Raw genomic sequence first — 25,463 nt, forward strand, 5'->3', positions numbered from 1 at the left:
TCCCTGCCCACCCCCTCCGCACTGAGTGGCCAAAGATCATGAGTGTGGGACTGAAGTACAGCCCAAAACTTAAAGAGCAACAACTTCAAAAAAAAAATTATAAAGGCGGTACAACCTACTACGATCCAGGTACATATGGAACACAGGCTCCTCGTGGCCACAGGAAAGATGTCTCCCTTTATTAGTGCACAATTAATCAATGCCCTCCATCAGCGTATCTTAACATAATTAACATATCATTAACACTATCACTTGCAGACCTAGAAACCATTAAACAAAATTTGGCTGTGGTTGTATCAATCCAAACCAGATTCTCATTTCAGTTGTACGCATATAATGTAAAACCTCCACAGGGACATGTGATGTGATGAGCAGCAGGAATACAGATATGTACGCATCCTCCAGGGGTTTGTTTGCATTCCTACTCCCTTATGTTAACTTGTACATCTGCGTGTAATGCAACTCCCCTACACTCACCCTGCCCTGTCCCATCTCGTTCCTCACATGCTCATCCATTCCAAATACACCAGATATGTTGGCTGAATGACAAAGATTTCTTGCGTTGATATGAAGAATAATTCTCTATAATATTGCTTGCGGGAAGTGAGGGAAACCAAAACTGTGGCCCGGGAGAATTCGAAGGGATGGCTATTCACATAAGGGCCATTGTAGCCTAAGGCAAGCGTTTAAGTAAAATATAATAAGTATGAAAGGAAATAAGAAAATCTCAAGCCCAAGTAACCTTAAAAATGAAGGGGGATTTGAGAAAAGGTCAGAAACAAAGACTCCTTCTCCAATTGTCCCAACCCATATTTTATTGCTAATTAGTTGATTCAATGTTTGTCTCGGCTTAGAGTTTTTTAAATATTCTTTTATGGGGTGTGGGCGTCACTGACGAGGCCAGATTTCTTTCCCATCCCTAATTGCCATTGTTTGCCCAGTTCTCAAAGACACGGGCATCACATGGACCTCCGATGAAAGACGTGTTATCCATGCCACCATTGTAGCTTCATGGGCCTCAACACTATAAGAGGATAGTGACTATCTCATATCAGCACTGGAGATTGGGCAAAAGAAATGTCACCTTCGATGGAGATTGGGCAAGAGAGAGGTCAGCACTGAAGATGAGATTATCCTATGCTTCAAGTAGTACTGATCAAGGCAAAAATGCTTTTTAAAAAACTCATTCACGGGATGTGGCTTTCACTGGCTGGGCCAGCATTTATTGCCCATCCCTAGTTGCCCTGGAGAAGGTGGTGGTGAGCTGCCTTCTTGAACTGCTGCAGTCTATGTGGTGTAGGTACACCCACAGTGCTGTTAGGAAGGGAGTTCCAGGACTTTAACCCAGCCACAGTGAAGGAACAACAATATAGTTCCAAGTCAGGATAGTGAATGTCTTGGAGGGGAACACCAGACTGTGGTGTTCCCATCTATCTGCTGCCCTTGTCTTTCCAGATGGTACTGGTCGTGAGTTTGGGAGGTGCTGTCAAAGGAGCCTTGGTGAATTCCTGCAGTGCATCTTGTAGATGGTACACACTGCTGCTACTGTGCATCGGTGGTGGAGGGAGTGAATGTTTGTGGATGTAGTGCCAATCAAGCGGGCTGCTTTGTCATGGATGGTGGCAAGCTTCTTGAGTGTTGTAGGAGCTGCACCCTCCCGGCAAGTGGGGAGTATTCCATCACACTCCTGACTTGTGTCTTGTAGATGGTGGACAGGCTTTGGGGTAATGAGAGCAATTTTAATGAGAATGAATGAGTGGATTGGGGTTGGGTGCAAAGTTACCTGCTCACCAGAGACGACCCTGATTATTAAACACTGGCATCTGGGCATTGGTTAAGATTGTAATTACATGGAAAGGAATGACTCTTCAAATGAATTTGATCTCTCCTTTGCATTTGACGACTCCAATATAGTCTTCCTGGGGCCCAGCAAATGGATGAGTTTCAGGAGCAGCTCATGAGGGTCTTTAAAGTTCAGATTGTCTGATGTCAGTAGAGGCTTCAGCTGCTTGGTCAGTTTCCCCTGGCAACCATTCAGCTTCAAGTTCATTGATGTGGATTGTTTGAAATTATCTAGTTCATTGCAATGAAATGTGGAGCTTTTTACACTTGGACCAAACTGGCAGAAATTGTGGCCTGTTTCAAAGAAAGCCTCCATAGATTTCAGTCTCTGCTCTTAAAATCCAAAGTAATGGGGTTAGGAATTCTCCTTCTTTTTTTCTCTCTCTCTCTCTATTCCTCAAGTGAAGTGAGTTTGGGGGAACCTCGTGCCCATATTTCTGTGTGGGGAGACAGTGCGGTAATGGTATTGTCGCTAGATTGGTCATCCAGAAACCCAGCGATGCTCTTGAGACCTGGGTTCAAATCCAATTTTGGTGGAATTGAATTCAATAAAAATCTGGAATTAAAAGTCTAGTGGTGACCATAAGACCATTGTCGATTGTTGTAAATTCAATAATGCCCTTTAGGGAATAAAATCTGCTGTCCTTATCTGGTCTAGCTTACATGTGACTCCAGAAGTGCAGTAATCTGGTTGACTCTGAAATGGCCTAGCAAGGCACTCAGTTTTAACAAGCCAGTAAAAAGGAATGAAACTGGACGGACCACCCGGCATTGACCTAGGTGCCAGAAATGACAACGGCAAACCCAGCACTATTGACCCTGCAAAGTCCTCCTTACGAATATCTGGGAGCTTTGCCAAAATTGGAAGAGCTGTCTCATAGACTAAGTCAAGCATTAGCCTGACATTGTCATTCTTACAGAATCATACCTTACAGATCATGTCCCAGACACCATCACCATCCCTGGGTATGCCTTGTCCCACCAGCAGGACAGACCCAATAGAGGTGGCGGCACAGTGGTAAACAGAAGGGAGTTGGCCTGGGAGTCCTCAACATCAACTCTGGACCCCATGAAGTCTCATGGCATCAGGTCAAACGTGGGCAAGGAAACAAAAACAGAAACAGAAATACCTGGAAAAACTCAGCAGGTCTGGCAGCATCAGTGGAGAAGAGTACAGTTGATGTTTCAAGTCCTCATGACCCTTCAACAGAACTAAGTAAAATTAGGAAAAGGGTGAAATATTTCACTCGTTTCCTAATTTTACTTAGTTCTGTTGAAGGATCATGAGGACTCAAAACTTCAACTGTACTCTTCTCCACCGATGCTGTCAGACCTGCTGAGTTTTTCCAGGTATTTCTGTTTCTGTTTTTGTTTTGGATTTCCAGCATCCGCAGTTTCTTGTTTTTATCTCTGTGGGCAAGGAAACCTCCTGCTGATTACCACATATTGCCCCTATCCACCTTACTACAGCTTTGGTCCAAAATGGACAAAAGAGCTGAACTCCAGAGGTGAGGTGAGAATGACTGGCCTTAGCATCAAGGCAGCATTTGACCAAGTGTGGCATCAAGGAACCCTGGCAAAACTGGAGTCATTGGGAATCAGAGGGAAAACCCTCGCTGGTTGGGGCCGTACCTAGCACAAAGGAAGATGGTTGTGGTTGTTGGAGGTCAGTCATCTCAGCTCCAGGACATCACTGCAGGAGTCCCTCAGGGTAGTGTCCTAGGCCCAACCATCTTCAGCTGTTTCATCAATGACCTTCCTTCCACCATAAGGGCATAAGTGGGGGTGTTCGCTGATGACTGCACAATGTTCAGCACCATTCATGACTCTTCAGATACTGAAGCAGTCCATGTCCAAATGCAGCAAGACAATGTCCAGACTTGGGCTGACAAGTGGCAAGTAACATTCACGCCACACAAGTGCCAGGCAATGACCATCTCCAACATGAGAGAATCTAACCATCATTCCTTAATATTCAGTGGCATTACCATCACTGAATCCCCCATTATCAACATCCTGAGGGTTACCTTTGACCAGAAACTGAACTGGACTACTCGTATAAATACTGTGGCTACAAGAGCAGGTCAGAGGCTAGGAATCTTGTGATGAGTAACTCACCTCCTGGCTCTCCAAAGCCTGTCCACCATTTACAAGGCACAAGTCAGGAGTGTGATGGAATACTCTCCACTTGCCTGGATGAGTGCAGCTCCAACAACACTCCAGAAGCTAGACACCATCCAGGACAAAGCAGCCCACTTGATTGGCATCACATCCACAAACATTCACTCCCTCCACCATTGACATACAGTGGCAGCAGTGTGTACCATCTACAAGATGCCCTCAGGAACTCACCAAGGCTCCTTCGACAGCACTTTCCAAACCCACGCCCGTTACCAACTAGAAGGTGGATTGGTGACAACTGGAGAGATGAACAGGTGCCAACTGGAGGGGTGGATAGATGACAACAGGAGGGGTGGATAGGTGATAACTGGGAGAGGTGGCCTGTTTCCAGAAAGTGTGCTGTACAAAATTATCCTAAATTATATTGAAGAATTATTTCAAATTCAACTATTTCTCGATGTCACTAAAGCATTGTTTTAGTTTTTTGATGCTGCAGCCTTCTATAGCTCTTGGATGTGGAGTGAGGAGTAAAGTGGGGTGTCCATAATCCTGGAGCTTCTGAACAATAACCTTAGTATAAGTGTAATGCGGTGCCGTGTGTAATTTAGTATAGTGTAGTCTATTATAGTGCAAATGTAGCGTAAATCTATATGTGATTGCTTTGCCGAATTATAAATGCAGAGTAGACCCAGCAGAAACAGGTCTGGAAGAAAATATAATGGCGCAAGATCATTAAGCTGCTCTCTGCTATGCTGCTGTTTCCTCCAACTCCAACCACACATTAAAGGTATAGTTAGTGTAGTCTGGTTGTGATAACACTTGTCGCCATGTGCTTTATATTGTTGTGGCTTTATTCACCTGCCTGAAATTATGTATCAGGGATTGAGTGACAGTCTGCTTCTTTTTCCTTCTGCTTCATGCTCACGATGTGGACAGCGCTACCTGCATTTATAGCTCTTTCTGAATTTATTTTAAGAATAGTGAAGCAATGCCATTGAGAGAGCAGTTAGAGTCAGCGATGCTGGTGTGGGACTGAAGGTGAGACTGGGTAAGAATGCCAGATTGCCTTCCCTGAAGCATGATAATGAGCCAGCTAGATTTTTGTTATGCCAACCTAACAGCTTCCTGGTCATGTTTGCCAATAGAGTACCAACTTTATCGTGTTTTTAAACCTTAGTTCAAATTCTCAAACTGCCATGGTGAGATTTGAACGTGCATTCTGCTAGATTGCTAGTTCTGTAACATAATCATTACGTTGCCATATCCCCTTGTATTGAGGTAGTGCTGCAATGTCAAGAGTTGCCTCTCTTGGGGTGAGGGACCATTTGCCTGTTCAAGGGTAATTTGAACAACAGCCTGCTCAACAATTCCCCTCAACCTGCATCACCCAAAAGGAAAGCCTCTTCCTGGAGAAATGTATTCCCTTCTAGGTAACTTAATTTAGGAAGGATATATTGGCCTTGGAGGGAGTCCACCAGAGTTTCACGAGAAGGATACTTTCATTTCAAAGGTTAAGTTAAAAAGAGAAATTGTACAAATGAGAGTTGTATTCCCTGGAATTTAGAGAGCGGTGATTTAGAGTTTTGAGATATTAAGGGGAACTGACAGGATCAATAGAGAGAAATTATTTCCTCTGGTTAGGGAGTCTAGGACGAGGGGACATGGTGTAAAATGTGGACCCAGACCTTTCAGGAAACAGTTTTATGTGGAAAGAAAAGAAAGACTTGTATTTATATAGCACTTTCCATGACCATGGGACATCTCTAAGCATTTTACAGCCAATGAAGTACTTGTGAAGCGTGGTCACTGTTGCAAAGTAGGAAATGCAACAGCCAGTTTGCACACAGCGAACTTCCACAAGCAACACTGTGATAGTGACCTGTTAATAATCTGTTTTTGGGATAACTTCCCAGCTCTTCTTTGTAATTATTCCCATGTAGGATCGCCAACCCTTCCAGAATGGCTGGGAGTGTCCTGGAATCAGCATCAGTTGGGGGAGGCAGAAGTGTAGTGATATTATCACTGGATTAATAATTCAGAGACCTAGGGTAATGCTCTGGGGGTCTGGGCTCAAATTCCACCACAGCAGATGGTGAAATTTGAATTCAACAAAAATCTGGAATGAGAAGTTCATGATGACCATGAAACCATTGCCAATTGTTATAAAAACCCATCTGGTTCACTAATGTCCTTTATCTGGTTCACTAATGTCCTTTAGAGAAGGAAATCTGCCATCCTCATATGACTCCAGACCCACAGCAATGTGGTTGACTCTTAAATGCCCTCTGAAAAAGTGCTGGCCTAGCCAGCAACACCCACATCCCATGGACACATTTTTTTAAAAAAATCTCCCGGTTGCCAAAGAAAGGCTTCTGGGAAATCTTAAAACAATGTTTCACTGACACCAGAGTGAGGTGGACCTATTTGGTCCACAAGCATCATCAGCCCACCCCCACAAACCAGGAAGGACGGTCTTGTGGCGCTGGCTGAGAAATGTAGTCTCTCTCTATCCCTGCGTGGCGGAGAGTGGGGTACTGGGGGATGAGCAGGTTACAACTTCCAGACGACACTTCAGCCAGGTGGGGAAGCAGTGACATGACTTGTCACAAGTGAAGCACTGGAAGTTGAGGTAAAGAGCGAAAGTAGTGGCTGGATATGGCTGTGACAGAGGGTATGAGTAGTAGCTTAGTTGAGATTGAGATTTTCTTGTTTTCCCCAACAGTAAAAGGATGCGGGGCAGGATTTGTATTTATGTATCTCTGTTCATATTCATACCTTGTACAGCCAGCCCATAAATGTTGACACAAAAAATACTACTCAAAATTGTGATAAGATTATTAGTGAATAAAGAGTGCATACCACACATGGAGCTTTTAATAATATATTGATTAATTGTATAATACATTTATCACCATTATTCACCATTTATATCACCATTTTTTTTCTGCTAAAATAAAAGTTTGATATTAAATTTTTTTAAGGCATATTTGATGTGCTATCATTTTAAGTTCTCTTTTTTCCTCGAGTAAATTGCTTTTAACTAACTCTTCTGAACACAAGAAAATTTTCAAAATTAACTGTCCCCTCTGAAGCTATAATAAATGCAACCAATTACATAGGTTACCATTATCCATGAAATTGGCATCACTTCCGCCAACATCTCCTGGAATATGTCCAGCCAGAGTTGGCAACCCTATTCCCATGAGGTCTTTCACATCCACCAAATAGGCAGATGGGGCCTCGGTTTAACATCACATCTGAAAGACAGCACCTCATACTCTCAGTCCTGCACTGGGTTGTCAGCCATGGTTTTTGTACCTAAGGCCTGGAGTGGGACTTGAACCAAGAGCTTTGTGATTTAGAGGTGAGAATGCACCCACTGAGCCCCAGCTGGTTATGGGTGAAAGAGTGGAAGTTTGGGTCAGTTGTTGACTTTAAATCTTTTTCTTAAGGGATATGGGGCAAAGGCGGGGATGTAGAATTAGGTCACAGACCAACCATGACCTCACTGAATGGCAAAATAGGCTCAAGGGGCTAATTGGCCTCCTCCTGTTCCTATGTCCTCTGTGGAGCAGTGATGGCCCAGAATGGTGCAGTGGTTTTACTTATACTAGTCACTGCAACTCATAGCGTAATCCATTGTGTGAAGTGCTTTGAAATACTCAAATGTGGTAAAGTGCTATATAAATGCAAGTATTTTTTTTGAGTGCTTAACTAGTAAGGAGAAATAATATTCTTTGTATAGATCACATTACACCAGCATGGATGGGGGAGGGTTAATTGGTGATTAACGCACTTTGGGGCAGCATCTGACACTCGCTCCACTTCTGTGCATGAATCACTTATTGGATTTATTGCTATTTAATACTAGTTTAATGATCCTCTTCCTTGTTCTCTTTCAGATTTATTGGCCAGCTCTGCCTGGTCAAGAGGAGGAATGTGCCCTCAAGGGAAAAGACCCATTTGTAAGTGCAACGGATTTATTGTCTACAATAAAGTATGTTGGGGAAAATATCACTCAGCCATTTCAATGGGCTTGTCCTACTTTTAAGAATAATTGTCATGTATTTCAGATTAAAACCCAACCTACTGTTCCCCCCATCTATTTTATCAGGATTGTCTGGGATTTCCCCATTGTAAATTGTAGCTCTTCAGCCCAGTTTACATCCTGCTCTCCACGTGTTATGTGCGTTTGCACTCTTCTGCTTCATAATTAATGCTTTCCTTGGGTCCCACAAGGTGCAGTGAGCTCCTCTCACTGGCTTGTTTTTTCACACACGGGTTTGTGAGGCTGTGGACTTCACTGCTGGAGTTAGTGCTTAAACCAGAGGGCTGGGTTTTAGGCTCCCCTCTCAGCAGGTTCGAAGGCGGTAGGAAAGGGGTGGCGCTCCTAACATGCCCGGGATGGCCTGCCCGCCAGCTCTTCGCCCGCCTCCGACCTGTCTCAGATTTTACGAGGGGTGGGTGGAGGCATTGGGCCCACCCACTAAGACCCTTAAGTGGACAACGAATGGCTACTTAAGGGCCTCATCCCAACCCTGATGGATTTTACCTCCAGCAAGGGAGACCTATGCCTCTGGGGAGGTGGTGGTATGGTGGTATTGTCACCGAACTGGTATTCCAGAGACCCAGGGTAATGCCCTGGGGACCTGGGTTCAAATCCCACCACAGCAGATGGTGAAATTTGAATCCCATAAAAATCTGGAATTAAAAGTCTGATGATGACCACAAAATGATTGTTGTAAAAACCCATCTGGTTCACTAATGTTCTTGAGGGAAGGCAATCTGCTGGACTGGCCTACATGTGACTCCAGACCCACAGCAACGTGGTTGACTCTTAAAATGCTCTGTGAACATAGGCAGTTAGGGATGGGTAATAAACGCTGGCCTAGCCAGTGACACCCACGTCCCAGGAATGAATGGAAAAATAAGCGGGTAGCCTGGTAGCTTTAGTTGTAAGGTAAAGGGGGCAATCTCCTTTTTTAGATTCGGAGGCAGCAGCCCCCCCACCACCTCAACCCCCTCCCCCACCACCACCACCACCACCTCACTCATAAGTGGGGCTTTCAGTGAGAGGAAATGATCATTTTGTGTTCATCCTGACTTACCTTTCTGCTTAAATTAACAAACACGGGGCTTTTACATTCTCCGTTGCTGCTTTATTTGGCAAAGGAATTTGGCAGGATAGATGTGAGAAACTATGCCTCACATCTCAAGCACCACACAAGTGGCAGAGTTTATAGAATAAACTAGCTGGCGGGTCCAGTTATGGATCCAGTTTTTATGGTGACTCGCCCTGCAACAGAAATACCAGCACAGTTTCCGCCAATGTTAAATGCTGTTCAACCATATCTTATTAGGAGGGTAAATGAGGCCTCATGAAGGCTTGATGTGAGCGGCCAGGCCGAATGGTCTAACTAACCATTAATTGCGGCAGCAAGTGACCTTTGACTTGTAGGTAATGGCATGGGCAAGTTCTATTAGCGTCCTTGCTTTGCGATTCGAGTGATGTCATCTGATAACCATGAACAGGAGATGGTACATGATTGGCACAGACTCCGCAGGTCCCTGGTACCAGACATCCTGATTGGAAATAAGAAGAGAGAAGATTAGTCAATCCTTCTTTTCTTTTTCAGTCTTTTCCAATTCCCCTCTTTATCTGGGGTTTCTCGATTTGTGAACTTTATTCTCTCCAAACGTATCTTGTGCATAAAACGGTGGAAGAAGTTCTTTGGTTTCTGTAAAATAAAAGCAAAATGCTGCAGATGCTGGAGATCTGAAATAAAAACAGAAAATGCTGGAAAAACTCAGCAGGTCTTGCAGCTTCTGTGGAGAGAGAAACAGAGTTAATGTTTTGAGCCCAATATGACTCTTCTTTGGAAGTGATGAAGAGTCATATTCGACTCAAAATACTAACTCTTTATATCTCCACAGATGCCACCAGATTTGATGAGTTTTCCAGAACTTTGTTTTTATTTTATCATTAGTTTCTGTCTTAATTTCAAATTTTCAGAGTTTGTGGTTTTTCTTAATAGATTACACAGCTAACCCTGAATGGATTTATTTTCATGATGTTCTAGCCGAGATCCTTTTAAAACAAGAGCTTGCATTTGTTCGCCATTTGTGCCATTTTTATTGCCGTTTATGTGGAAGAAGATTTTTACAAGCACTTTCCTGATATTGGGAGAGAAGTCCAGTGGGCACTGAACATGGGGAAAGGACGGATGATACAAACATGCAAATTAGGAGCAGGAGTAGGCCATTCGGCCCCTCGAGCCTGCTCCGCCATTGAATAACATCATGGCTGATCCGATTGTAACCTCAACTCCACATTCCAGCCTACCCCCTTAACCTTTCACCCCCTTGCTTATCAAGAATCTATCTACCTCTGCCTTAAAAATATTCAAAGACTCTGCTTCCACCACATTTTGAGGAAGAGGGTTCCAAAGACTCACAACCCTCTGAGAGAAAAAAAAATTCTCCTCATCTGTCTTAAATGAGCAACCATTTATTTTTAAACAGTGGCCCCAAGTTCTAGGTTCCCTCAAGAGGAAACATCCTCTCCACATCCACCCTGTCAAAACCTCTCAGGATCTTATATGTCAATCAAGTCGCCTCTTCTTAACTCCAGCAGATACAAGCCTAGCCTATCTAACCTTTCCTCATTAGGCAACCTACCCATTCTAGTACACCTTCTCTGAACTGCTTCCAATGCATTTACATCCTTCCTTAAATAAAACCAATAATGTACACAATACTTCAGATGTGGTCTCACCAATGCCCTGTATAACTGAGGCATAACCTCCCCACTTTTGTATTCGATTCCCCTCGCAATAAACAATAACATTCCATTAACTTTCCTAATCACTTGCTGCATCTGCATACTAACCTTTGCAATTCATGCACTAGGACACCTGGGTCCCTTTGCATCTCAGAGCTCTGCAGTCTCTCACTGTTCAGATAATATGCTTATTTTTTATTTTTCCTGCCAAAATGGACAGTTTCACATTTTCTCACATTATACTCCAATTGCCAGACCTTTGCCCACTCACTTAACCTATCTATATTCCTTTGTAGCCTCCTTATGCCCACTTCACATCTTACTTTCCTACCTATCTTTGTTTGGTCAGCAAATTTAGCCACCATTCATCCGGTCCTTTCATCCAAGTTATTTATCTAAATGGTAAAAAGTTGAGGCCCCAGCAGCACTGATCCCTGTGGCACACCACTCATTACATCTTGCCAACCAGAAAAAGACCCTTTTATGCCTACCCTCTGTTTCCTCTTAATGGGATAATCTTATATCCAATCCAATATGTTACCCCCTAGACCATGAGCTTTTATTTCTCGCAATAACCTTTGATGTGGCACCTTATCAAATGCCTTCTAGAAATCTAAGTACAGTACATCCACCGGTTCCCCTTTATCCACTTCTTCAAAGAACTCCAATAAATTGGTTAAACATGATTTCCCTTTCATAAAACCATGTTGACTCTGCCTGATTACCTTGAATTTTTCTAAGTGCCCTGCCATAACATCTTTAATAATAGCTTCTAACATTTTCCCTGTGATAGATGTTAAGCTAACTGGCCTGTAGTTTCATGCTATCTCATTTCCCCCCTTTTTGAATAAAGGAGTTACATTTGAATAGGAGGAAAATCTGGTCGACGCTGAATATGAGGAGAGGGCAAATGATACAAACATGTGAATTAGAAACAGGAGTAGGCCATTCAGCCCCTCGAGCCTGCTCCACCATTCAATAAGATCATGGCTGATATATGCTCAACTCCACATTCCCATCTACTCCCTATAACTTTTCACCCCCTTGCTTATCAAGAATCTATCTACCTCTGTCTCCAAAGACACTGTTTCCACCGGCTTTTGAGGAAAAGAGTTCCAGAGACTCTCAACCCTCTGAGAGGAAAGATTTCTCCTCATCCCTGTCTTAAATAGGTGATCACTTATCAGGGAGGTGGGGTTGGGATCTGAAGGCACAGTCAACTTTTGAAAACGGGAAGGGGTTGGCCAGGCAAAAGGGATGTGGGTTGGGAATTGCAGAGGGCAGGACCATTGTAGCTGATTGGCCTTCAGTGACAGCGTGAAGAACAACAGGGGTGGATAAGGTTCTGATTGTCCGAGGAGATCAGGATGGCAACATCTTGAAGATGAGGCTGAGAGTTTTGAACTAGTACACTGGGACACGGGGAGTCAGGAGAGCTAGGAGAGGACGGTGGGAGTGACAGGAGAATGACACTTCCTGTCAATGAGGAAACAGCTGCACTATTTCGAACGAGTTGAAGGTTGATACAGGAGGCCAGATAGCAAGGCGTGTATCATTGATAATATTCTGAGAGTCTCCTCAGGAGTAAGGGATGCATATCACAGATGATGTATTATAAACTTTACAATGAGGCGGGATGTGTAACAGAGACAGTGTTACAATGAATGTGGGCTGGGCTTATTTTTCCTATTCTGTTAAACACTAGAGCATGCGATGGGAACGATCTGAAATTCTATTTCTGACCTTGCTCCTTTGACCTGCTCAGGAGAGGCTGTTTCTTGTGTGCTTTCTTTGGCAGTGATACTTTATTTTCTTTTCTACGAAATGTTCTGATGCCCACTTCCCAACCTTTCATCAGCGAGGGAAGGGTTACTGCAAAAGGACTGATACGGCGGTGGAAGTGCATATCTCTGGGGAGCAGTGTCTGAGTCTCGCTGGGAATTTTTTTTTTACTGCACAGGAACACTCAGCAAGCGACACTCGAAAATACAATAGGGCAGCCATTTCCTCGCTGTAACTGGTGCACTGGGAAAGAGACCTCCTGACCTTGGAGCATCTTGTCAGGCCTTAAATGGTAAAGAGACTTCAGTCGAAGGCCTCTGTGAAACAGCTGGCACAGTAGACCGACTGTGGTGAAGTATTAACTTCTCAGAGGTCACCTATTGCTTCCCTCCATTGTTTAAGGGCATGGGAGGCTATGCCAACATAAGTAAATGGCAGATCCAAGCTGGGACAGGAGTTGAGTCAGTACGTGTCAGATTGAGACACCCTCATAGGCCAAAATGCTTGCTGTTATCACCTAAGAAACTGGCACATGTGAGGGTGACATCAACTCTTATGAACAGAGTCTGTTGCCCACTGTCTCAGGATGTACTTGAATCATTAAGGAAAATGACCCCAGTGTACAGTTAATCCTTGGAAGTACCACAGAGACTGGGAAATGACAGAACACCAGGGTGGCCAACTATTTTAAAAAGATTTTAGCTTATGCACTTATTACATTGGAGCCATTGACAGAAATAATTGTCCTGCTGCTCATGCATCACCCATGTGTTCACTGACCTGCGTTGGCCCATGTTAAGCACGCCTCGATTTTAAGATCCTCAAACGTGTTTTCAAATATCTCCATGTCCTTGGCCGTCCCTAGCTCTGCAATCTCCTCCAACCCCAAGACCCTCCAAGATCTCTGCGTTCCACCAATTCTGGCCTCCTGCTGTGCATTCCTGATTTTATTTGGCCCATCACTGGTGGCTCTACCTTCAGCTGCCGAGACCCTAAGCTCTGGAATTCCCTCTCTAAACCTCTCTGCCCCTCTACCTCTCTCTTCCTCCTTGAAGATACTCTGTAAAACCTAACCTCTCAACTGTCCTAATCTCTCCTGATGTGGCTCAGAGTCAAATGTTGTTTGATGATGCTCCTACAAAGTGCCTCGTGACATCTTACTACCTTAAAGGTGCTATATAAATGAAACTTGTTGTGATGTTATCCTGAAATTAAGTTTTAAAAATGTAGCAAATTGAATCTTTTGAAGGGAATTTTAACCTAACTTGTTGGGCTGGCCTGTTTCTGAGCTGTGGACCTGATTTAACACACACTATGATGTGGAGTGTTGCCATGAAGCATGGGGAGGGTAAGGACAGAATACAAATGTTCAATACTTAATGAGCACAAACCTGACCCAGAAAGTCTGTCACTCTGATGAACCGAGTGCCTTATTCTGCTCTCCTTTCTGTTCCAGAGCGAATGTGCCAACTACGTGCGGGTACTGCACCCTTACAACCGAACCCACCTGCTGGCCTGCGGAACGGGCGCTTTCCAGCCGCTGTGTGCCCTGGTGTACGTGGGGCACAGAGGAGAGGTAAGCTGCTGCTCAGCTCCCACTTTTCAAAGAGCCCGGTGTTCACTCGCTCGAAACCCATTTACCTGCGACAGAGTTAGAATCGGGAACCTTGTCTCAATTTGAGGGGCTTCTCCTCGGGCGACAGGAGGGATGCAGGTGGGAGGGTGAGGGGTGTTGCTCCTGCTCCGCTACTGGAGGCCCAGCATTTACGCAGGTTGCTCCGCTGAAGTGAGAACAGGAAAATTCCCGAGGACAGTCACCTCATTTGTCACTGAAGAAGAGACCTTCTTATTTCATAAACTGAGTTCAGCAGTGACGTATAGGGCTTCCTTTATAGAGGGCTGACTTAATACAGGACTACCTCAAATGTAAGGCTGCCGTATACATACAAGGCTGTTGTTAATAGATCGTTGCCTTTAATATGGAGCTGCTATTCATATAGGCCTATTGTTCTACATATAGGGCTGTCGTACAGAGAGGGCTGACCCTGGGTCTGAGTTAGGAAATGTATTGCTCTGTATTAACAGAGACGTTGAAGAGGATTTTGTGATTTTGGGCTGGAACATGGACACCCAGCACCACACCACGTGGAGAGCAGTCACCCAATATGAGCGGCCAATGAGTGGCCAGAGGGATCCCTCACTGTCCAATTAAGGTGGACTCTTAAAGCTGCAGGGCCAATAGGAGGCCCTTTAGCACGGAAGGAGCTGCAGCGTTCTGCTGTAGATAAGGAAGAGAAGAGAGGGCTCCCCGCGTCTCAAGACACCCTCTCAGCAACTTTAAAAAAAAAATCTTGAATTCAAAAATGCCCACGGCTGTCGGGCCCACCACGTTGTGGTCACCACAAGGTGTGGCCATGAGGCAGGTTGTGGGAGATTCGCAAAGACATCCTGGACGACTGCCCCGCCCAACTCCCAATTCGCCTCTAGGAGGCGCCCTCCAGACAGCTGCCATGCTCCGGTGCCGGGGGTGGTGGTTTTGTGTTTGGGAGGGGTGGCGGGGGCAGGAGCGGGGAGATGTGGTGCTGCCTGCAGGTTGTTTGGAAATTTCCGGACAGCCCCTGATAATTGACCTTTACGTTTTCCAAACAAGCTACCTGGGCTGGTCCCATTCCCTCCCCAGTCTGGCCCCTGGGAGAAAATGGCTCAGGAGTGGCATGCTGGCTAGTGCCATTCCTACCCCCATGTCCTGGCGAAAATCCTGCCCTTTGATCTTGATCCCAGGATGTGTGGCGGGGGATTGGTCGGTGGGGGGGGGGTTGGGGGGCTGGGGTATGGCGTTGGGGGATGGAGGCAGGGGGTGTTGGTATGGAGTTGCGTGAGAGCAGGGATTGGGTCAAGGAGCTAAACGCTGAGGTTTCTGGCCCTTAGGCACCACGCACATACCCACCGCCATTACAGCTGTGGACATCGGGGCATCCGACAGTAATGAAGGTACTTAAATCGGGCCCCCACAGTCCAAGTTTTAGAGCTGACTGTTGCTGTGTGGGGCTTCCTAGGGACAGGCAAACTCACCAGTGAATGAGAGCTGGGTGCTGCTGGCTTCACGAGCGCCTGCTTCAACAGTCCTTGTGGGGCTGGAGGAGCAGGAGCTGCCTGCCTCCCACCTACGTCAGGGCCCTTGAAGAAGCTTTCGACACCCTAGCAAGAGCTGGTGCGATCAGGAAAGCCAGGGCGAAGGCTAGACGAGAGTTTGTCACCCGGCTCTGCTGTTTCTCCCACCCTTTATCTGACTGCATTGTCTTTTCATTCATCCTAAAGTGAGTGCAGAAGTGCCCAGTTTACTGCTCTGGTGCTTAGAACTGACAGCTGTGGTTTCACTTTAGGCCAGAAAGCAATGGAGGTCAGCTCCTGTCCACCAAGGAGGGTCTAATTATATTGAGAGGTCCTCAAGTCACTTGAGAGGGCAGAGAATTGATCAAAATATGGAACTGTCCACAGGGATAACTGAGTCTGTAGCTTCAGCTTCAGGAAGAGAGGATTAAAGAGGCAACATAAATTCATAGAAAGAGATTACAGTGATAAAATACATGTCAGTGGGAACCGCACTGAGGATTAGAAGATACTTAATGAGTTAGGGAAAGTGAACCCAGGTTAATGACTTAAGGAAACAGGGCAAAGAGCACACATGTTCATTGTGAAGGAAATATTCACAACAGATGCACGGCACACTCAGCCAACTGGTCCATGTTAGTGATTGTGTTCCACACTAGCCTTCTCCCGATGCTCTTCATCCAACCCTATCAACATAGCCTTTCCAGCTTTCCCTTTAACGCATCTATTCACTTCAGCTGCCTCTGTGCAAGTTCCACATTCTTGCCATTCCCTGGGTAAATACATTTCTTCTGAATTCCCCATCGGATTCATTAGTGACTATCTTACAATGATGGAATCGGGTGGAAACACCTTCTCTCATCCACCCTATCAAACCTCTCCGATAACCTGAAAGATCTTTCTCAGGTCACCCCAAAGCCTTCTCTGTTCCAGAAGGAAATGTCCCAGCTGGTTCAATTTTTCCTGATAGGTATAACCTCTCGGTTCTGGAATCATCCCTGTAAGTCTTTGTTGCACCTTCCCGAGTGTTTCTGTATCCAATTATAAGATGGAGAACAGATCAGTGCATGTACTCCATGATCTGTGTGATCGCACATCGATCACTTTTTATTGCAGTTGTCTCTTGGTTACGGCATATGGCTGTACAGTATGTGATAATGTTTATTGTATTGCCTTTGTATCTGATCCATCCTCCAACTGGACTAGCAATCTCCACAGCTGAACCATTGTGCAGACCATTTTAATATGAAAGCAAAAAACTGCAGATGCTGGAAATCCAAAGCAAAAACAAAAATACCTGGAAAAACTCAGCAGGTCTGACAGCATCTGCGGAGAGGAACACAGTTAACGTTTCGAGTCCATGTGACTCTTCAACAGAAATAAGGAAAAATAGGAAAGAGTTGAAACATAAGCTGGTTTAAGGTGGGGTTGGGACAGGTAGAGCTGGATAGAGGGCCAGTGATAGGTGGAGATAGCCAAAAGATGTCACAAACAAAAGGACAAAGAGGTGTTGAAGCTGGTGATATTATCTAAGGAATGTGATAATAAAGGTACAGGTAGCCCTAGTGGGGGTGGTGGGAAGGGATTGAAATAGGCTAAAAAGCAAAGATAAAACAATGGATGGAAATACATTTTAAAATAATGGAAATAGGTGGGAAAAGAAAAATCTATATAAATTATTGGAAAAAAAGGGGGGGATAGGAAAGGGAGTGGGGATGGAGGAGAGAGCTCATGATCTAAAGTTGTTGAACTCAATATTCAGTCCGGAAGGCTGTAAAGTGCCTAGTCGGAAGATGAGGTGCTGTTCCTCCAGTTTGCTTTGAGCTACACTGGAGCAATGCAGCAGGCCAAGGACCATTTTAATGTTTGCTTACCTAAGTAGTGGCCCGAACCTCAAGACTATAAAACTCACTTTACAAACGTTAATAGAGTGAAGCAGTTCCAATGTTGCGGAACCGAGAGAGAATTAACAAAGGAAAAAATGTTGGAAATAATTGTTTTCCTTCAAAAATTTACGGTAAGTGAAATGGGCAAATGGAACCCTTGGAGAGGGGCCGCACTGATCCCTCCACTCACTTCACAATTCCTTTTAGGGTCCGAAGTTTGCTTTTCGAGAAATGTCATCAGCGCTGCCCTGTTGCACATTTGATTTCAGAGAATAGTTTGCAAACTTACCTAGAGGGCCGTGGAAGCTCAATCATTGAGCCCATTCGAGACAGAAATTGATAGATTTTTGGATGCTGGTGATATCAAGGGTGTGGGGATAATGCAGGAAAGCAGTGTTCAGGTCGAGGATCAGCCATAGCCTAATCAAATGGTGGAGAAAACGTGATGGGCCGAATGGCCCACATCTGCTCCAATTTCCTGTGTTCCTAATTTGTAGCGCTCAGCTCATTTAACTGGAAAGCTTGAATGTTGTTGGCTATCGGAGGGCACGTTCCTGGAGCTGTACCATGTGCTTAACTGCAATGAGCTCTTCCTCAAGCTCTAGCCGAACCATGCATTACAAAATTAGATCCACAAAAACCCTAACCAGAATTAAGGGTGTAAGATGAAACTTTTTACACCTTATTTTGTTCCTGTTGGACCAATAATTTATTCCTATTCGTCCAGTGTAGCTCCTGTCTGTTCCTGTGATTGTGTAGACACAGAGTGTGTGTGGATAACTTACTTGCATTTCATGTCATGTGCTTCATTTGGTGTCAACTCCTGGAGATTTACAGTGCACACCGGGCTAAAAACGAACAATTCTCTCACCCCCACTACCGTACAGACAGCATGTGCAGTCAAGAAATGCTGGACTTGGAACTCAATGCTTCAGATTGCACTCAGCACTTTCCAATGGCAGGTGTTGAGGCCTGATCACTGTCCTGCTGAACTGACTTACAGCTATTTAAGTCCAGTTATCAGCTGTGGTTCAGTGGGGGCACATGTTTTCCTCACAGGCAGAAGTTTGTGGGTTCAAGTCCCACTCCAGGACTTGAGCACCGAATCTGGACAACACAGTACTGAGGGAGTGCTGCAGTTGGATGTGCCACCTCCTGGATGAGATGTTAAATTGAGTCCCTAACTGCACTCACAGCTAAGTATATTAGATCCCACAGCACTCTTTGAAGAAGAGCAATGGAATTCTCTCCAGCGGTCCTGGTCGATATATATCCCTCAACCAACATTATGGTAACTGGTCGTTATCTCATTGCTGTTAACAGATTTTCACCGTTTTAAATGGGGAATAGTTAGTAATAGTGCGGGCCGAAAGAGATTTTGAAGTCCGTGTCAAATGTAGTCAAGTGCAAGAAAAAATCAAAAATCCTAATGGAATCTTGGACCTGGATTTTTGCTCCCAAAGCGGGTGTGCAGAGTGGGGAAATTATCTGGCTCACTGTAGCTGCCTCGGGACTAAGTGCCCCCAATGGCAGGATCGTCATGCTGGGGGTGGGGTGGGTGCAGGATAGAGTTGGGCCGTCGCCCTCAAATGCAAATCGGAGGCGGCATCAGTGCCAAGATGGGTTGGTTAAAAGGTCCACCTTGGTTGTTCTCTCGGATTTTGTCCTAGCTGTTTTGTTAAATATTAGCCCCTCTAGGCTGCACCCCTCACACCCCCCCACCTACTCCTCATGCCCATACGTACCATCTCATGCCAACCCATGCCCCCAACTACTCCCATGGACCCTCATAGCCCCGATGTCAACTTAGTATCAACTCATTTCAACCCATGCCCCCACCCACCACCATTTGCCCTTAAACCCTGCATGCCAACTCACCCAGTATCCACCATGGGAAGACCTCAGGAGCCATGCTGAGATGCATTAAAATTAAGTTCTAAATATCTTTTGCAGACTTTGCTATAAATCAGCACTCTCATCCATGAAAGCCCATTCAATCAATTTAAATCCCCTCAAGTACTTAATCCCCTATAAGAACAAACATTTGTATTCATAACACCACATCAAAGACAGCCAATCTTCAATAAGCTCTTGGAGCTGTATAGCAAACTGTGAACTTGCAGCCCCCCGCTGTGATAATGATAGGTTGTGGAAAGCAGTCAAGCTGTAATAATGCTATAATGATAGCTTCTGGGGTTATGTCAACAAACAACTATTGCAACTGCATCTCAGATTTCTTTCGATTCACAGACATAGGCAGGTTTTTTTGGTTTTCAATGGTTAAAGGGCTGGCCATTTAAATGACTTGACAGTTCTACAGACCTTATCTACCCTTTATGAGCACTCACATCTATTCGATTTCCGGATCCAGGTTCCCAGTGTCATTTTAGATATGCTGCAGAGTCCCCATGACTCTGCAAAAATCCAGGCCTTAGTTTTTATAACTAGAGGATTAGGATGTAAAGGGGAAGAGGTTTAGCTACATCAGTACAAAGCCCTGGTTAGACCATATCTGGATTACTGTGTACAGTTCTGAGCACCACATTTTAGAAATGGAGAGTTCTGAAGGAAGGTCAGAGCTGAAACATTAACTCAGTTTCTCTTTCCACAGTTGCTGCCTGACATATTGAGTATTTCCAGCATTTTCTGCTTGTATTTCAGATTTCCATCATCTGCAGTATTTTGCATTTCTATTGGAAAGGATACATTAGCCTTGGAAGGCATTATGTCTTCTAGCTCCCGTAATAATCACTCTTTAGACCCAAAATTCTGGAGCTTCATTGAATTTACTTCTTCTGCTCTCCATGTGGCTGGTGGACTGATAGACTGATACATTGTTACTCAACACATGACTGACTGCAGTGCGACAGTGAATGTGGCACATTCACGTAACAATTAGTTCCTAGCTCTTTAGAAATAATATAACAACATGACAGAAGGAGCGTTGTGCAAGTTAGGTTGATTGAGATATTTAGGGATTTTTAAAGGAGTGAAGCTTTTCCACTCGTGTGGGAGTCCAGAACAATGAAACATTGCCTTACAATCAGAGCCAGGCAATTCAGGAGAGAAATTTAGAAACACTTTGTCAAGCAAAAGGTGGTGGATGTGTGGAATTCTCTCCAACAAAAAGTAGTTGGTAGCTCAATTAATCATTTTAAATGTGAGATTAATAGATTTTTGCTAGCCAACGGTTTTAAGGACTTGGCAGCCAAAAATCGAGTTAAGACACAGAGAAGCCAGGAGCTGATTGAATGTTGGAACAGGCTCAGTGTGCTGTATAGCCTACTCCTGTTCCTGTGCTCTTATAACATCACTTTACGCAACTTGACTCCCACGTTTCCTATATTACATCATGGACTACATGTCAAAAGCGCTTCATGGGCTTTAAAACCCTTCAAGACCCATGAGGATGGTAGCATAATGGTAACATTACTGGACTAATGAACCAGAGGCTGGGACTAATGCCTTGGGGACATTCCTTTTAGGGAAGGAGATCTCCCAACCTTATGGTCTGGCCTTTATGTGATTCCAGACTCTCAGCAATGTGGTCACTCTTAACTGCCCTCTGAAAAGGCTTAGAAAACCATTCAATGTCTCACCACCTCCTACTCAAGGACAGTTAGTGATGGGCAATAAATGCTGGTCTTGCCAGCAGTGCTCTCATCCCAAGAATGAATAAAACAAACATTTCCTGAAGTTTGAAGAGTAGTATATAAATGTAAGCTTGCTTTCTCTGGAGTTATGTAAATCCTGTGCCTACCTGGAAGTGATTTTCAGTGTATGCTTGCAGGCAGAATCAATTCCCTGGGATAAGTATTGCTGAAAAAATAGACATGTCAAAGCGTTTTGTCTTGAACTCATCAGGACACTTGCAAGAATACCAATATAAGGGGAAAACAACAATTTATAATGTACATGAAGAGAGTGCTGATTGTTTGGCAAATGGACTCAGATTGGTAGAGGGGTTGCCATGGAGAAGGCACCAGTGATGGTGACTAACAGTTAACTGCCAAGCATTGTCTGAAATTTAAATCAGGCAGCTTGACCCTGATTGGTCAAGGCATTGCTTGACTCTGCTTGGCAGGATCCCAGACCAGCATTTGTTGGTTAAACTACTATTCCTGCCTGAGGGATCTCACATTCAATTAAACTCTGAGCCAGTATCTGCGGGCACTGGCTTTAACGATTAGATGCTTCCTTTGTTTCATCGAGAGCAAGCTTTAGAAATGAAGTTGGCAATCAGCAGCAGACAGGACAGACTCTGGGCTACATGTACCCAAGATCAACAATGAGGCATTGATGGAGGGACCTACTTGCCATGAAAGTAATGTCTAAACTTTGTAATCTAAATGAGTATCCTAATAAAGGAAACACAGAGGTAGTCAGTTGGTTTGGTTAATCATTGAAGTTTTAGTTAATCCTGCTCTGACCTGCGCGGCTAAAGCATAATGTTGCCAGGCTGTCTTCATGAGGATTTAATCATTCAAAAGTTGGCTTTGTTCCACTGTACATCTGTGCACAAGTTAACTATTCTTTAACAGACGCCAACAGTACCTTGTTGGACTGTATGACGCCTGTACAATAGCCAACTTGCAATTCCTAGAGTGCAAGTCAATGTGTATTGCTAAATTCCACCATTAATCTTTATTTGAGGCGTGGCAGCTGATCCACGATTCTGTATTGCTGATTTGCCCACAAGACTCCTTGGCAGAAAGGGAGGGGAACGACTGATGGAAGTTAACAAAGTTGCTTACTTAACCCTCCTGCACCACTACATGTCTGTCATACATGACAACTTTGGCAAACCCCTAGCTGGGTCCACTCACTGAGCCAGTGGATAATAATGTGGCCACTGTATCTGAGAATATGCTGCTTTCTAATCCCCCTCCACCCTTTTCTGATCTCCCTGAACTTGAGCTACAGGGAGAGATTGGAGAAGCTGGGTTATTCTCCTTAGAGCTGAGAAGATTGCAGAGATTTAATAGAGATGTTGAAAATGATGAATAGTTTTTATAGAGTAAATAAGGAAAAAATGTTTGCTTTGGCAGAAAGGTCTAGAGGACCCGAATTTAAGTGATTAGCAAAAGAACCAGAAGTGACATGAGGAAAGTTTTTTTCTGCGCAGTGAAACATTATAATCTAGAATTCACTGGCTGAAAGGGCGACGAAAGCAGGTTTGGTGGTAACCCCCGTGTTGCTTCTTTTCGGGAAGACTTGCTGCATCTTGTTCCACTTAGGTTCTTCACAGGCCAGCAGTGGGCCCACCCTCGGGATCAAAGGTGCTGGGGGAAGAAGTCCAATCAGAGGCCGGCAGCTCCATTGAACTGCAGTGCCACCGGGAAAGGTGGCGGCTGCTGTCAGTACGGCACCCACCGAGGCCGAGGCAGCGCTGGCTGAGGGACCCAGGCCACAGGTGGGGCAATGGCGGGAGGGGCAATGGTGGGGTGGGGATCGCGGGGGGTGAGGGGAATGTGAAAGGGGTCAGCAGCAAGGGAGGGATGGCTCTCAGCACCCCACCACCACCACCACCACCAACCACCCCCCCCCACCCCCCACCCACTCCCCCACCCCCCCCCCCCCCCCCCCACCCCCCCACCCCCCACCTAAGCTGGGTCCCTCGATCAGGCACCGATTGCCTTTGAATGGGGGAACCTCCCTGAGAGCCCACAAGCAACTCCGCAAGTGTTTGCTGGTCGTACTTCCCACATGGTGTGCAACCCACCCCACCCTCGACCCACTGGCAGCGGAGTGAGGCCTTTTAGTGGGCATTAAAGGCTTCAATTGGTGCGGCCATTGAAATCCAAGGGCCTTCCCTTCGAGGGCCGACACTACCACTTGGCGGACTAGGCGCTTGGCTAGGCCATCACGAGTTGGGGAGCCACATTTTTTTTAAATATCGCAACCAAAACCCGATGTTTTAAGCAAACCAGCCCCAGAATTCATCAGCAGCAACCAAGGGGAAAGGAACTCCAACTCCCACCATCACAAGGCATAGCCACACAGTAACATCACATCCAGCGCAGCACCGCCCAATCACATTCAGACCTCCTGAACCAAAAAAAAGACACCAATGGACTAGAATTTTGGTGGGCTACAATGGGATTGGTGGGGTTAGAATTTCATTGAGGGGTTGGACCTGAGCAGCAAATGTTAGCCTGACTGCCGGGGGTGGGGGGGGGGGGGGGTGGTGTGGGGTTCGGATCACTTCACCTCTGATTGGGTCAGTGATTTGTTTTTAAGGTTTACACCAAATGTTCTCACGTTAGTCCCATTAAGGACTGTGTCTGGAAGTTAAACAGCAGAGTTTTAACCCACAGCCTGCTCGTTGTTCAGATGTGTTCACACAGCAAGGGAGTTTGTGGAGGCAGTAAATCCCCACGTTCACCTGTTCCCTGAGCTGATCCCTGGGTTCCCGGGACTTGCTTCCCTTTAGAACCTGCTCGTGCCCATCCACTTGCTTTCGGTAATGTCACGCCAACCCCCCCCCCTCGCTTTCCATGACATCACTTCCTCCAATGTCTCCCACAAGTAGGGGGGGTTGAGGGTGGCTTGCGGGGGGGGGCATGAGGCTGAAGGTTCGCCTAGGATGTTACCGCCACAGGTTTAATCAGGTGGTGGGTTCCCCACCTGCCACTCTCCCGCCTGATTAAATGCCCCCTCCTCCCTCACCACAAACTTGCCATGGGGGGAGCGCACCATGATTCCATCAATGACCAAGAAGCAATTAACGTTCCAATTAAACTGAGCAATCCGTAAGTGAATCAGTGGGGAGCATGTACCCCAAATTCCAACACGTGCTACAGGCCTAGAGTGCAAATCATTAAAACTACACCTCAAGTGATAATCTAGATGCACCAAAATCTGAATTACAATACAGTTTGTATTTATAGAGCGCCTTTAACATAGTAAATGATCCCAAAGCGCTTTACAGGTAAAATCGTCAAACATAATTCAACGCCAGGCAAGTGAAGAGATAGCAGGGACAGGTAACCAAAGGCTTGGTCAAACAGATGGGTTTTAAGGAACGTCTTAGGGGAGAAGCGTGAGATGGAGAGACTTAGGGAGGGAGCTCCAGAGTTCAGGGCCTAAAGGCAGCTGAAAGCATAGCCGCCAGTATTGGAGCGACTAACATTAGAGGTGCAGGGAGATCTTGGAGGGTTGTTGCATAGGCACAAGATAATGCCAGTTTTAGGTTGAGCATCAATGGGTGGCTATGCCAACATCAAGCATTCGTTCATATCTGCCATTGCCCAGTTGAACAATAGCTGGAAATGGGGCCAGGTTATAGGGACATGGAGGAAGAGAATTTAGGAGAGGAATAAAATTTTGGTTTGGTTTATGAGCCTGAAAATGCCTTGCTCCTCGATTTACATGCAGTCCTTAATATGATTAATAACTCAATTAGGTAACCTCACACAGGAAATATTCAGTCGCTGCCCCTCAGCCTTGATTCATTGAGACACAATGCATGGACAGAGAGTGGCTGCTCTCAATCCATCAATCAATCGTTAGGCTGTCTGGGGTAATAATCCTCCCTTGTAATCAATAAGCAAAGGTTTGGGAGTTTGGAATTCCTTGAGAACAGCATCTGTTATGCCCGAGGGTTTGGAACCATCAACTGCACTTTGTCTGTTAAAGGACGTGATGGACATGGTTGAGTGCCTCTTAGAAATTCCCATGTTGCTGAGAATAGAATTCTTTAAGAATATGACAATTAATGGCTGTAAGTGGACAATAAAAAGACAGTGACAGAAAGAGGAGGCATTCGGTAAACTTATTCCAACTTAGGGAACTAGACCATTGGATCTGAACTCTCACCATATATGTGCATGTGTATATATGTTGGGTTTTAATCATTTTAATTTTGTCAACGTCATCAGTGTAAGGCTTGTATTTAGTCCATAAGGACATGAATGTTTGTTGGCTCCACACTGAAAGAT

At 45.2% G+C, this 25,463-nt stretch overlaps 1 protein-coding gene across 2 annotated transcripts in view; it reads left to right on the forward strand.

Moving 5' to 3' along the window:
* sema3bl (sema domain, immunoglobulin domain (Ig), short basic domain, secreted, (semaphorin) 3bl) overlaps positions 1-25,463 on the forward strand; it is a 153,172-nt gene that overhangs the window by 84,875 nt on the left and 42,834 nt on the right. For both annotated transcript variants that reach the window (XM_041192366.1, XM_041192367.1), the window contains exons 3-4: positions 7,866-7,928; positions 13,983-14,102. In XM_041192366.1, coding sequence (XP_041048300.1) covers positions 7,866-7,928; positions 13,983-14,102 — 183 coding nt within the window. The remainder of the gene's footprint in view (positions 1-7,865; positions 7,929-13,982; positions 14,103-25,463) is intronic.

The sequence above is a fragment of the Carcharodon carcharias genome, chromosome 7 (assembly GCF_017639515.1).
Source record: "Carcharodon carcharias isolate sCarCar2 chromosome 7, sCarCar2.pri, whole genome shotgun sequence".
NCBI lineage: Eukaryota > Metazoa > Chordata > Chondrichthyes > Lamniformes > Lamnidae > Carcharodon > Carcharodon carcharias.